Below are 13,833 nucleotides of genomic sequence, written 5' to 3' on the forward strand. Positions count from 1 at the left end.
CGAAATCTAAGACCGAGAGGTCAAAGGTTAACAGCCTTATTTTCTAATACTCCAGTGTGATCAGGTGATGCTGGACAAAACTGTCACTATTGGTTGAAATAAACTTCAATAACACAAACCATTTCTCCTTTTTCATTTAAATAAACTACACCTTGTGGTTTATGGAGATAAAAGGCAAATAATAAAGCCGTGGAAGGATAATTTAACAAAATTATAAGGTATTTATTTCCTGTTGTCCATTCAAATTGTCGCCAACAAACAACCCACGCGCACAGAAACACTGACAAATTTATTTTCTCAAACTGTAAATTAACAATATGCGTAAAAACAGTGAGTCTGGAATAAAATCAGGAAGAGAAATGCCAACAGCACATTCAGTTCAGTAAAAACATGCAACATTTGTAGAACTTTCTGTACAAAACTTCGGTTTGCTGAGGATGAACGAGCCCTGCGTTAATTCACACATGAAGATCAAAAAGAACCAGAATTTTCAACCTGTGAATCAAACTGAAAGAACATTTCCTGATTGGTCAATCGTGTTCTTTAAGAAATAATCATCACGGCATGTGTTTTTTTTGATTTGCACTATCCCCAAAAAAGCGCATTTAACCATTTTCAACTATTTAAACCTGGTCTCCCCCCTAAGCCAACATAACTACCCCACTAAAACTTCTCAATTTCTCACACTCAAACAAGAATTAACACTGACACCAAAAATGACAACAGCTCAAAAATATATGCACTACAATGCTATTATTAAAATATTACAGTTAATTAGTGAAAAACCCTCTCTGGACAGCTGTCGCCTTGATAGCTGCTTTTAAGGTATGAACAAATATATAAAATAATCAAAAATACTCTGTAGTTTTCTGTCCATTCCCCTCATGGACATAAGGCGGGTGAAGCGAGGCGATCCTCATTGCTAACCAAGTAGACAATTTTTTTTTATTGAAATGGGAGGTTTTGCTTGACTCAGAGTCTCAGGTTAGGAATTGCCAGGGTGACGTCGCGGAAGAACCGATGCACGAGGGCGTTTTTTGCTGACAGCCTTTTGTTTGGGTCATATTTCAACATTTCCTATCAGAGCACAAAAGAAATGCACCCAGTCAGTTATGACACTAAACTTTAAACAGGAAACAAAAGACAAAAACAGGAAGTTTTTAAGAAACCGTTCTCACCCCGAGCAGCTCTCTCCCGTCTTCATCTAGAAGAGGAGCCACTTTGGATAACTCTTGCCGAGCCCACTTGGGAAAAGATGGCTTGTAGTCGGGAAGAGAGGTGACTCCTGGCCAGACTGTCTCATCCGGTGTTCCCAGTGTGCGGAAGATTCGGAATAACTGATCAATCTCCGAGTCTCCAGGGAAAAGCGCCCTCCTGGTGACCTATGTGGCAAAGGACAGCAAGGCAATTAAGCATCCTCACCAGAACATTTCCAAACCACACACGCTTAAGGTGTTACCATTTCTGCAAAGATACATCCTAGACTCCAGATGTCGACAGCTGTGGAGTAGTATTTACAGCCCAGGAGAATTTCTGGTGCTCTATACCAAAGCGTAACAACCTAAGAAACACAACAAAAGCATTAAGATTCAGGCTAAATAAATAGACAAAGCTATAACCATCATGCATGTGTATTTTGAAGGTGCCTTTTGAGGCAAAGAGGCCGTTTAGATGTGTTACCTCATGTGTGTACGTGCGGACAGGTACACCAAAAGCTCGCGCCAGGCCAAAATCAGCCAGCTTGATCTCTCCCTGAGCATTGATGAGGAGATTCTGAGGTTTCAGGTCTCGATGAAGAACCCTGTGAGAGTGGCAGAAGGCCAGGCCTTGCAGCAGCTGGAACAGATAACTCTAAAAACACAAGATATATATAAGCTAGCCCCTCAGGCTTGCACCTATTTTACATTTATAAATGATAAGACATTGTTTGCTGTACTAGTTATAGTTTACCTTGACAAGAGGTAGCGGGATACCAGTAACTGTGGAGGAGTCCATGAACTTCTTTAGGTCCTGATGGAGGAACTCAAACACCAGGTAGAGCTTATTCTCGGTGTGAATGACATCCCGCAACCTGAAACACGTGAACATGCATGCTGGGATCAGAAGGAAAGCAGAAAAACAGACAACGCCGTTGTAAAATGAGACACTTACTTGACAATATTCGGATGACTGAGTTCTTTGAGAAGGGAAATCTCTCGGATGGCAGTGCTGGGCACACCTTCTGTTTCTCTGTAACAAACAGTAACTTATTAGCAACTGTTTAAATCAGTGACACTTCATATTTGGATCTGAGATTTAGGCCTCTCTCTTTTGTAGTGATTAGCAGTCAGTAACTATCCAGAACACTGTAAAAAAGAAATAAAGACTGATGCTAATTATTGAAACAGAAGTAGTCTGGCAGCAAATCTTGTGACTTATGCATGTTTACAGAAACTGATAGTTGAAAAGGGCCGATTGTTTCAGTTTTTAACTCTCTGACGTTTGACTCTTAAACACACATACAACCAATTAATCAAATGTAGCAGTACTTTAGTAAAAGTTAGCCACATTTACATTAGCATCCTCTACCATAGTGCCCAGTAGCCTGAACCGGCAACTTACGTCTCCAGTCTAATTTTCTTGAGAGCAACTGTTTCGCCGGTGACTTTGTGCTTGGCTTTATAAACCACTCCGTACGTCCCTTCCCCTATCTTTTCCACCTTCTGAAAGGCATCCATGTTCTTAGTATTGTTGATTGCTTGGCTAGCGACGTTAGGCTAGCAAAGCTCCCCTCTTTGTGTGAGCTAACAGCTGCTCCGCGGGTACAGGCGAACGTTAACAGGCAGCGCGGGCAAACATGCAATTATCTTCTCTTCTGGGCTGCGTTAAATGTTCCGGACAAGCCAAAGCCTTGGAACAATTGGTGCTCCAGGGTTAACTTTACCAGGTCAGAACAAAATAACATTTGTCGTTCTTGCTGATAATAAAACTAGTTTATATGGATATAGTCGTGGCAGAAGCTCCACTGTGGGGAAACCAACACAGCGTCGTTTCCCGCGCCTGGCCGGGAGGCGTTTGTTTTGGATTTTAGGCGCACCGACCACTCTAGTCGCCGGGCGGTGTGCAACGCGTTTTGTTTTTTACGACGTTTTGTGGAAAAACGTTCTGTTAGGTTTAGGATTTTTTTTTTGTCAGAATGCTGTTTTCGTTCAAAAGAAAAGTTAAATGCCCTACTCGTTTGATCGAATGTATGTGTTGATGTAAATTAATTGTGCTACGCTGGTGTCACAATCAAACTATGCATCACACGCATCAGTGACGTCTTGAGACGCCGATGGCGTTTTACGTCAAAGCGTACAGCCGGAAGCCAGATTTGAATGTTTAATAAACTTTGGGTAATTATAAAAATTAGTCTATTATTATATTGTGTTATTTCTATCATTTCAATTGTACATATTTTAAGTACTTTTTGTAGCTCTATCAAGTGATACAACCCATGCCATCGTTATTCTGAGGATAAATATAACACGATATTTTAGGGCGTCAAACTCTGTGGTTTAAGATATATAACGGAACTTCATGATAGCGGGTAAAATCAGTGATTCCCTCTAGCGGCGACATGTGTAACAGCAGGCAGTTCTTTTAGACCTGAGCATGTGTCAGGTTAGTAGGAATTATTCTGGATATTACAGGTTGATCAAAGAATTGTAATCCACTATGAACCACATACTAATGGGGATGCCTTAAGTGCATGTGTGTAAACAAAATATATCGATGATATTAATCTGCATTTGTTAGGGGTAATGGATGCCAGTTGCTATAAATGAAATAAACAGATATTAAATCTATTGATGAATTTTATTGGACAAGCCCTCCAAACAAGAAAATGCCCTGTTTTCTCTTTCCATATTCTGTGTTATCTTTAAGTCTCTCATTTATCGGTCGTATCATTATACCAAACTTTATACTAACATTACTTTTGGTGACTTTCTCATCAGAAACCTGGCATTACTTCACATTGAAATTCAAAATATGAAACCAGAGCAGACTCAGTGAAGAAAGAGCATTACGCTCTTTTTGTGTCTGTTTGTGGTATGTTGAGTCAGGTGCTCCGCTGGCAGGATTTATTTCCCCCTGGATTCTGCCGATAACACACACGAGGGGGGTCACATGCAGAGCAGACAGAGCATTCTCAGAGGCATGGGACATCACCAATCACCATCGTAACAGTGCTGATAATGACTCTAGAATTATGATGGATTCAATGATTTATCAGATCCTCTCTGACATTGCTTTGTTTTCCCCCTCATATTCTTTGATTTTATTTCTGTGTGGAACAAAAGACAACAAAGCAAATTAATTTCTGAGACTAACATAAAGTGAGTGAAAAACAAAAGTAATAAATACTGAAAATCAACAATGGCCTCTATGGCATCTAGTCTTAATTAATGTTGTATTACAACATAAATAAGTCCATTTCTGATGACTCTTTATGTGAGGATTTTTACTATAGGATTTTTTTAAAGCTTAATAGAAATAGTGCAATGAGGAGTTCATAAATAATTAACTGGAGTAGATCTTGTTACAAGAGTTATTGACGTTTTAGCTTGAGCTACTTAAATATTCTTCATTTGAATAAAAGTAAGTCATTTTTTTGAAACTGTCTGGAGGTTTGCAAGGATTTTACTGAGAAAATCTATGTATGTATGAATAACATTAGATTCAAGGTAATCCCTTTAAATGTGCAGATGTTTATTCAGATAGATATCATAGTGCTTTTTAAGTGTGTGCGTGTGTGTGCGCGCAGGCCACTGTGAACACAAATTCTCAGAGATGCAGCAGCCTGAGGTGGACAGCAGGATACAAAAGAATGACCCAGGGACTAAAAGGATGCTATTGATCAGCCTCCCACACACGGTGGTGTCTTGTGATGCCCACACACACATACACACACACATAGCTGTGAGGTCAAGTCATCAAAAGTAGAGTATGCATGACTTTGCTCACGCAGCTCCCTCCACAGCCTCTTCCTTCTGCGTACGTTGTGAATAGAGTACGAAGTATCTTCGTGACCACTTGATCCCTTTCAGGCTCACGGGGGCCCTGGAGGCTGAAGTCTACCCCAGCTGCATAAGGCCAGCGCATTTGGGGGCTTTGGTACCTTGCTCAAGGGTACATCAGCAGTGCTCTGAAGGCATGCTAGCACCTCCCTTGCCACCAGAAACACCTCCCAAGTTACATCGCCACCAGGGCTTGAACCAAGAACCCTCTGGGTTTCGGCCCAGTCCCCTACAGACCACCACGTGAACTATCATTCATTACTTTTTTTTATAATTAATTTTAATCTTCCATCTCATCTTTTGTATGAAACCATTTTACTTACATTGTTTCCTGATCTCTTTATTGGGTTAATTTATTGACAATGTAAAGATTTATGACAACTTTGTTAAAGTTAAAAAGAAACATTAAATAAAATGAGATTATAAAATGATCACAGAAATAAATACAATAATGCGACGGGTTTAACATTTTTCAAAGTTCAGGGGGGCGTGGTCAGATTCCAGACTCCCAGTGATGTCAGAGGTGAGAATAGATTTTATGGTAATTCAGGTCTGTGGACTTCTTAAAAAGAGCCAGGAGGGCGTACGCCAAGTCTCTTGAAGTTGTGTCAGGGTCCAGGACGCCTGGCTGAGGATCGGGACCTTGAGAAAGGAGACAAAAACCATTAAAGATGGGGGCTCTGACACTGGCACTGCTGGTTTTAGCCGTTTCATTCGCCACTGCAATGAGTGAGTATATCAAAATTCTCATTTAAAATTTATACTTTTAATATTTGTTGTCCTCTTCCTTCTTCAATCAATAATTGAAGGGTGTAGTACAATTTATTTACAGTTATGAGAGTCTGAGTGTTTGCTGAAGAAAATCCAAGTTTGAAAGTCTGAATTATATCAGATGGAGGTTTCGCACTTGGTGATGCGACAAGAATGTATTTTAATTTCTGCGACAAATATAAATGAGCATTTTCCCATGTCTAAAGTGGAGTCAAGTGTGTATTTCATGCTCAGAACCAGACAGAAAAGGTATTTTTTTATTCGATGCCGTTCAGCTGTTACAAATGTTGTTTTTACGGGATTCGATGGAATTACAGGGTCTGTCAAACCCACATCCGAAAGTTTTCTTAAAGTAATATGCCATGATATTAAGAGGAGAATAACACCCTTCTTCCTACACACCTCCCTTTCTCTCACACACACACTGAGAGAAAACCCAGTGATCCATTCGTCTGGATTCTTCTCACTGGGATTACCGATGCTGCTCAGCTGAGAGTCACATGAAAGAGATTGGGGGGGATTGTGGGTCGTGTGACTCCCACGGACAAGAACCCCCGACACTCTTCATCCCTGCTCAGCATCTGCACTCATTTACCTAAACTTCTATGCTCAGTTTTTATATAAAACTCCTCCACAACTCTTCAGGAAAAATCGTCTGCTTGTATGAAGATCAATCATTTAGCTCAACTTGACTCGACTTTTGAACTTTTTCCAGAGCCTAAAAGTCAGTTTACGCGTTATCGCTCATGGAACACGCGGATGTATCCCGTGTGGAAAGATGGAGACCCAAGATTCCGGAACTGTTGGACTGGTGAGGTTCCTTTTCTGTTCTGCTGTTTCTGAAACCAACCAAAAGTGTCCTAAAAACTCCCTTTGCCAGCCAATTTCAAAGAGGTTTAACCCTAACCTCTTCTTCGTTTCCAGGGGGCGAAGTGACTTTTGACCTGAAAAACGATGGGCCCACCCTGACGGGAGCAAAAACAACATTTAATATTAACCTGAATTTCCCACCAAACCAGACGGCACTGTCTGATGGGCAGGTGGTCTGGGCACAAAACTGCACCATCAATGGTAAGACGACCTTTGCAGTTGTTTCCAAGTTGCTATACAGCCAAATTTGGTGCTAAAAACCCAAAGCAAATGGGCAAAATGAGAAGTCTGATTATATAAATACGATTACGTATTAAAAGTCCAATTAAAAGTCCAATTAAAAGTCATGGGTGTAAAAAAAAGTAAGAAACAATCACCAGTGGAATTTATGTTTCAGGACAACAGTATCAGGCAGGACAGGCTGTGTATCCAGACCAGGACCTTGACCAAAGTGCTGTTTTTCCTGACGGTACTCCGCTCAACCGGGGCCAGAAGAAGAAATCCCACTACATTTTTGTGTGGAAGACATGGGGTAAATAGTGGCCCGGTCACATTGTGCTTAATCTCAAAATACATTTTAAAAAACGCAGGATCTCAAAAAGAATGAAGATAAAGTTCAATTACTCGAGAAACATCTTTTGCTTCAGGTCGATACTGGCAGGTAGCAGACGGGCCTTCTTCCTCCCTCTCCATCGGTACTGACGACATCCCTCTGGGCTCCTACAGCATGGAGGTTGTCATCTATCACTGCCGAGGCAAAAACAAGTTCATCCCTCTTGGTTACGCCTCCACAGCCTTCAGCATCACAGGTGGTTGAACAGCGGCACTCTGCCCTATTGCTGTTTTCATAGCAACCTTCTTCATCACTCTTCACCCTCTCCTTTGCCACCAGACCAGATTCCCTTCACCATATCTCTCGCCCAAGTCAACGACGTCAACCAGAACGACCAAAACTTCATCCAGAACCAGGCCATTGCTTTTACCGTCAAGCTCCACGATCCCAGCCAATATCTCAGCGGTGCAGATGTTAGCTTCAGCTGGGACTTTGGAGACAGCACAGGAACTCTGATCTCCAGAGCGCTGACTGTCACGCACACCTACCTCACAGTTGGCACCTTCAGGCCTCAGGTGGTCCTCATGGCAGGCATTCCCAGTGGCTGCGGAACCCCCACTGCTGGTAAAACTTGAACTTGTGCGTTGGAAAATCTCTTCTTCTATCATTTTTCCTTAGAATAGATGGTTTTTTTGTCCTCCAGCTGTTCCTGTTGTTGTGATAGACCCAACAGCTGCAGCTGCCCCAGCTGAAGGCGGGGAGGCTATCACTCTGGATGTTCCTGCCTCAGACGGCACTCCACTTGCTGCATCTGTGCAGCCCGCCGAAGCAGGCGTGGACACCGTTGATGGAGACGCCGTTGTAGCCGCAGAAGCGGGAGTGGCTTCAGTGGCGCCTGCAGTGGACGCAGCCGTTCTTCCCGAGGCAGATGTTGCAACCGCTGCAGAGGGAACAGAGGCGGAAGCGGCAGCTGCCGAAGGTGAGGTCGCCGCTGCCACCTCCGCGGCACCGGCAGCTGAAGCGACCGCAGATGCAGATGCAGCTGCTGCCACCGAGGCCGCAGTGGTTACAGAAACAGCTGAAGGAAATGTGCCTGTCGTCGATGCTGCCGCTGCTGCTGCTTCAGTTGCACCTGTCGCAGAGGCAGATGAAGCTGCAGCTGAGGCCAATGATGTAGCTGCCGATGCCACTGAAGCTACCACTGCTGCTGACATCGAAGCTGCTGCTGCCGCTGCTGACGTTGAAGATGCGGCTGCTGCTGATGTTGAAGATGCGGCTGCTGACGTTGAAGCTGCTGCTGCTGCTGCTGACGTTGAAGATGCTGCTGCTGACGTTGAAGATGCTGCTGCTGACGTTGAAGCTGCTGCTGCTGACGTTGAAGCTGCTGCTGCTGCTGATGTTGAAGATGCGGCTGCTGACGTTGTGGCTGATGATAATGTTGAAGCTGCCGCTGATGCTGCTGAGGCTACCGCTGCTGCCGCTGTCGATCTTGCCGCCGAAGTTGTCCAAACTGTAACAGAAGTACCTGCTGATAATATCGTAGCCCCTGCTGCTACTGAGGCAGCAGCTACAGATGAAGTGGCAGCTGCTGATGCCGAGGCTGAAGTGCAGGCCGCTGAGGATAACGTTGCAGCAACAGCAGCTCCTACTGGTGAGTTCACCTCTAATGATGCTATTGAACTACTGTGATGTCCTTGTTTCTGTTTAAATGTAAAATAAAACAAATCAATTTCTTTAGAGCAAGCTGCAGCTAACGAAGAGGCTGTCCCAGATGAAAATGAAGTTCAAGCTGAGGCAGAAACAGATCCTGCACAAGTTCCCCTTGTTGTAGCCAAGAGACAAGCACCAGAGCTGACCGCTGACTGCATTGTCTACCGATACGGCACGCTCGCCACCTCTGTGGAAGTTGTCCGTACGTGAAAGCAGCTTTTTCCATTATGCTAGTTTGGGCCTTCGTGCCATATTTTGTGATGCTGAGATCTGTGTTTCTGTCCTTTAGAGGGTATTGAAAGTGCAGAGATTACACAGATGTTGAATGTGGTGTCACTGGAGACTGAGTTGGATCAGAATGCAGTAGATGTCACCATTACCTGTCAGGGGAGGTGAGCAGCAATGTGATGGGGTTATAATTTTCCATCTTAAAAGCACAACGATGAAATGAAGTTGTTCCAACTGACTGTTCTCTATAGCACCAGCAACACTCTTTAACAACAACCTTCTTCTAGTAAACACTGGCCAAAATAAAAACCTCTGTTTTGGTTTCAGCTTGCCAAATGAGGTGTGCACGGTTATTTCGGACGCTGACTGTATCACACCGATGGAAACCGTCTGTAACGCGGCCGCGCCTTCTCCAGATTGTCAACTGATCCTCCGCCAGTTCTTCAATGACTCCGGAGTGTTTTGCATCAACGTCTCCCTCACCAATGACGTCAGTCTCGCCGTGGCGAGCGCTAGAGTCAGTGTGACAGTAGGTGGGTGGAAGCTAAATGAACTAAACACCGGTAAAGTATCTCAGTATTCTGCAGAGACCTTTCTTATCACTAATATGCTTCTCATTCAGCCTCCACCGGTACGCCTGCTGGAACTGCAGCCACAGTTCTGGGTGTTATGGTCCTTGCATGCGTGGTCTGCTTGGTTGGTTTGATGTACAGGTAAGAACCTGGTATCACCAACTGACTTCATTCAGAATTTCAGTATTGACTAAATGTCAGTTGGCAGGACCGTATGCATGCTTCTTTGTCCCTCTCCTCCCCTCTTAGCAATTATTTAGCATGTCCAGGGCAATCTGACTGTTCTATTGAAGTCTAACATATATTTAAAAAGGCCCCACACCTACAACACTCTAAAATTATCTTTGTCACATCAAAATTAGCAGCCTCATTCATGCCAGTTGTCTCCAAACAGGCGATTCAAGCAGTACCAGCCTCTGAGAGACGACAGCGCTGACAGTAACGGGGGCAGGTCAGCAGTAACGTCGGTGCCATTGTTGCTGTGGAACCTGCTGAGTCGGCAGTCACCAGGAGAGAGCCGCCCGCTCCTTCAGGGGAGGACTGTGTGAACAGAACCATCAGCTCAGGCACATGACATCCACAACAGCTGCCAGTTACCAGCTGTGACCATCTAATGCTTCAGTGTCCATAAAACCGTAAACCCCTGTTAATAACCACAGGCAGTTTAATGTAAATTAAGATGATCCTTCTCAAGAACACCCACGGAGGACCGAATCATGTGAGAAAGGATTACATCGATGTTCAAGTAGTATTCATTTTGACCTATATTATTTTATATTAATTTCCATTGACCGATAATAGAGAACGTCAAATATTCTCCTATTTGTAGCCTTATTATTAAAAAAAATTACATTTATTTTCTGTTCATGATCTGTAAAAAATGTAATCAAATCACTGACAACTCTAAGCTATATTATGTTTGCTGTCCTGCAATGAATAAAACAACAGAAAAATAACCAAAGCTTGTTTTTATTTCCCCTTTTTACATAAACTTATCCACCAGACAAACAAATTCATTCATGTCAGCCTGTTTGTTTAGTGTTAAAATGGCAAACTTTTGAATCAAGAATCATTAGAAAATATATAAATTATTAAAGAAATTTTGCTGAAAACATGAAGTGAAAGTGACAAATGCAGCTACAGACAAAGTTACACTCTGAACACTGCTCATGTTAGGAGTTTTCCCTCTCCCCCTCCCCTTCTGTTCCTTGTACGTTTGTGTTTCCCTTCTCTTTTTCCAGGCTGGGTGGGGCTGCTTCCTGGTTTACACCCACCGTGCGCCTCATCTCCAGATAATCATCTACACCTTCCTCCTGTTTAAAAGGCTGGTCCACGTGTCCATCTTTGCCAATTCGTTGTTCAACTCTCCGTGATTGCTCATTCACATGTCTGTTTGTGCCACCCAGCCTGCTGCGACGAAGAGTTTTCCAGCTGTGGTTCTTTGTGGAATTCTACTGCCACATTTTCAGTAAAGTAGTCAACTCTATTCAGTCCTGTGTGTCTGCCTTTTGGGGTTCAGTTCGTGTCTGCTGCTCCTAACATCTCATGAAACCATCTAAATAAACCTTTTGTAATTTAAGAAATATAACATCCAAATGATTCATTATGACTCAGAGGTAGAGAGCGATACACAGTTTATACTGTAAATGGGAAATTTTGTAAATTCTCTTCTCTAATTGAAATTGTGGTCATGGCAGCTGCACCATCCATCCCTCTTTGTGACATTACAGGTTCCATTAATGCTCTGAGCTCACACACAGATGCTGATGCTAACATGTTCATCGCATGATGGGCTGCAGGGCTGGATGATGTCACTGCAGCAGCCTGCCCCACACAAAGGGAACAAAAGCCATATCAATAAATATATGCATGCGTTACAGTCCGGTTCTGATACGTACATGCAATAATGTAACAAACTGCGTTTCTTAATGTCTCATTTTGAAATGATTTTTTTTCTTTTGACATTATTCCTTCATCATCTGCAAAACATGCGGTGGAATTAATCTCAGTTGCACAGCTTTCCTAGTGTTTTAATTTGTGTTTATACTACTCCTCAGTGTCCATCCACTCCGTCTTAATATGATTACATTCATAAATATTCCAAATCTGCAGTCTTCCAACAGAATAGTGTATCACTGCAGGCTTCCATTTAATTAAGGGCCAAACGTGGCCATTCATCATTCTGACTGTAAAGGTGTCGTTCTGGTCATGCGCTGCAGCCGGAACCCAGATCTTCAGGAAGGTTCTGACTGTTTCAGATGAGCATCTCTTCTTTACGTCCAACAACCTTCCTGACTCTTACCGGATCTGCTTTTACGAGGACACATCATCCTCTCCAGGACTACCGCCTCTCCGCAACAACAAGGAAGTCTTTTTTCCTCTTCACAGCCTGCCTGTGTTAGTCGATTAAAATACATTTTTAAAAATCACTCCTGTACGACATCACGCGCTCCATGAAAAAGTGGATTTGTTGTAATGCCAGGAAGGGGAGGTGTCAGCTTACAACAGAGCACCTATTGCAGTGCAAAAAAATTCTTGATTTATTGTTATTAGGGGATTTGCCAGGAGAATACAGGGCAAAGCCGATGTAATGTCCTATAAAAATTAATGAAGGAATGACTTAGAACTCTTTGGCATTTGAGAATTATTTTTTTACTATAAGCCACATGTTTTTTAGGCAAAACTGACCCATTTGCACCTAAACAAAAGCACATGTTACACATCAAGGTCTCAAATATGGCCTTAAAAAAGGACCCACTGACACTGTGACTTTAACAGGAAGGGATATTCTACCCTGATACTGCTGAGCAGGCATTATTGAATCCATACTACCTTTGGGAATTCTTGGAAAAACAGATGGATCAATCATTAATGGCAACATCTGGCTGGTGATTGTGCGACTGACACAGTCCAGTTAATGCCCAGTGAAATACATGCCGTTATCAGTATTCGTTCTTATGGCATATGTGGAAATACACACCTTTAAATCCAGTTTGTGCTATTTATGCAGTGGAAAAAGTAGAAGATGAGATGAGTGGAGGGAGAAACAAAGGATGAGATGTGGGGGAAGGGAGGCAATGGAGAGACTTACTGACCATGAAGCAGGTTGATTAGATTACAGAGCTACGACTAACATTCAGCATTCACACAGAAAGCAAGTGTGCATGCAGACAGATGAAGTGTGTAAGAGCCTGATTGGAAATGACAAAGAGGTTTATTTTTTGTTACAACACTGCATCAGATTTACATTGAACAATTCAAAGAGAACTGATTTCAATAAACCCCACTGGTTACTGTGCAGTAGTATGAATGTTGCTCTGGATTATATTTAGTACTTTTCTTTTAGTTTTTAGTACTATATCACTTATTGGAGAGTAAAGATGGGCAGAAAAAGATGAGGAAGAGCCAGCACAGGGGACATGGAGAGAGCATCGCACCACCACACCTAGTCTTCACAGAGCATGCTCAGAATGACATCAACTCTATGAGATTTACAGCCTATCTGCACACCTCAATTAAAATGACTGCAGGACACACACACACACACACATGCACACACATGCACACACATGCACACACATGCACACACATGCACACACATGCACACACATGCACACACACACACACATATGCACGCATGCACACACACGTGTGGTCAGCAGGACAGGACGGAATATTGCCACCAGTGATACTTTATTCGGAGCTGTTTAATGGATACAGAATCTTAAAAATCAATGAAAAGTGCAAATTGTTTTAATCGATCTTGGCCAAGCTCTCACTCAACAGATACATGCAGAACTAGAAAAAGAAATGTTATTTTGTGGGAATTTTCTAGTTGTTGCACATGGATCTTTATCAGATTCACCACAAAACACACACATAGCTCATGAAGGTTATTTTGTGCTAGGTCTTCATTGGTGGTCGAGCAGATTGCTAAATTACTACAACATATGCAACCAGATCTGGAAAATACTGGAGCGAGAGACTCGAGGTGAAAATTATAATACATCCGGTTTTTATAAACCGGTGAAGAAATTTGAAATGAACTCTTTGACCTTCGCACAACTTTGATGAAATGACACAAGACATT

The 13,833-nt window shown here is 42.8% G+C and overlaps 2 protein-coding genes across 2 annotated transcripts; one reads left to right on the forward strand and one right to left on the reverse strand.

Annotated features, from left to right (window-relative positions):
* Positions 1–205: 205 nt before the first annotated feature.
* cdk2 (cyclin dependent kinase 2) lies at positions 206–3,068 on the reverse strand. Its single transcript, XM_003973094.3, has 7 exons — positions 2,602–3,068; positions 2,152–2,229; positions 1,951–2,071; positions 1,681–1,851; positions 1,460–1,561; positions 1,179–1,382; positions 206–1,077 (listed from the first exon to the last, which is right to left on the reverse strand). The coding sequence occupies exons 1-7, from the start codon at positions 2,715–2,717 to the stop codon at positions 973–975; spliced, it is 897 nt and encodes a 298-aa protein (XP_003973143.1). The 5' UTR covers positions 2,718–3,068; the 3' UTR covers positions 206–972.
* Positions 3,069–5,598: 2,530 nt separating this feature from the next.
* pmela (premelanosome protein a) lies at positions 5,599–10,699 on the forward strand. The gene is made up of 12 exons (XM_029827414.1): positions 5,599–5,768; positions 6,526–6,621; positions 6,735–6,881; positions 7,078–7,212; positions 7,328–7,489; positions 7,573–7,857; positions 7,937–8,884; positions 8,972–9,145; positions 9,233–9,335; positions 9,499–9,704; positions 9,794–9,884; positions 10,138–10,699. Exons 1-12 carry the CDS (start codon positions 5,711–5,713, stop codon positions 10,289–10,291), a joined length of 2,559 nt encoding a protein of 852 aa, XP_029683274.1. The 5' UTR covers positions 5,599–5,710; the 3' UTR covers positions 10,292–10,699.
* Positions 10,700–13,833: the final 3,134 nt, after the last annotated feature.

This window comes from Takifugu rubripes, chromosome 19, assembly GCF_901000725.2.
Source record: "Takifugu rubripes chromosome 19, fTakRub1.2, whole genome shotgun sequence".
Taxonomy (NCBI): domain Eukaryota; kingdom Metazoa; phylum Chordata; class Actinopteri; order Tetraodontiformes; family Tetraodontidae; genus Takifugu; species Takifugu rubripes.

What these genes read in the sequence shown, in the direction of transcription:
- cdk2 (XM_003973094.3), bottom strand. Translation starts at nt 2,717, where the DNA reads ATGGATGCCTTTCAGAAGGTGGAAAAGATAGGGGAAGGGACGTACGGA. An exon ending in TCCCGCTACCTCTTGTCAAG is followed by an intron (nt 1,852 to 1,950) that starts GTAAACTATAAC and finishes TTGTGTTTTTAG; the next exon opens with AGTTATCTGTTCCAGCTGCT. An exon ending in TCCGCACGTACACACATGAG is followed by an intron (nt 1,562 to 1,680) that starts GTAACACATCTA and finishes TGTGTTTCTTAG; the next exon opens with GTTGTTACGCTTTGGTATAG.
- pmela (XM_029827414.1), top strand. Translation starts at nt 5,711, where the DNA reads ATGGGGGCTCTGACACTGGCACTGCTGGTTTTAGCCGTTTCATTCGCC. An exon ending in ATTCCGGAACTGTTGGACTG is followed by an intron (nt 6,622 to 6,734) that starts GTGAGGTTCCTT and finishes CTTCGTTTCCAG; the next exon opens with GGGGCGAAGTGACTTTTGAC. An exon ending in CACAGCCTTCAGCATCACAG is followed by an intron (nt 7,490 to 7,572) that starts GTGGTTGAACAG and finishes CTTTGCCACCAG; the next exon opens with ACCAGATTCCCTTCACCATA.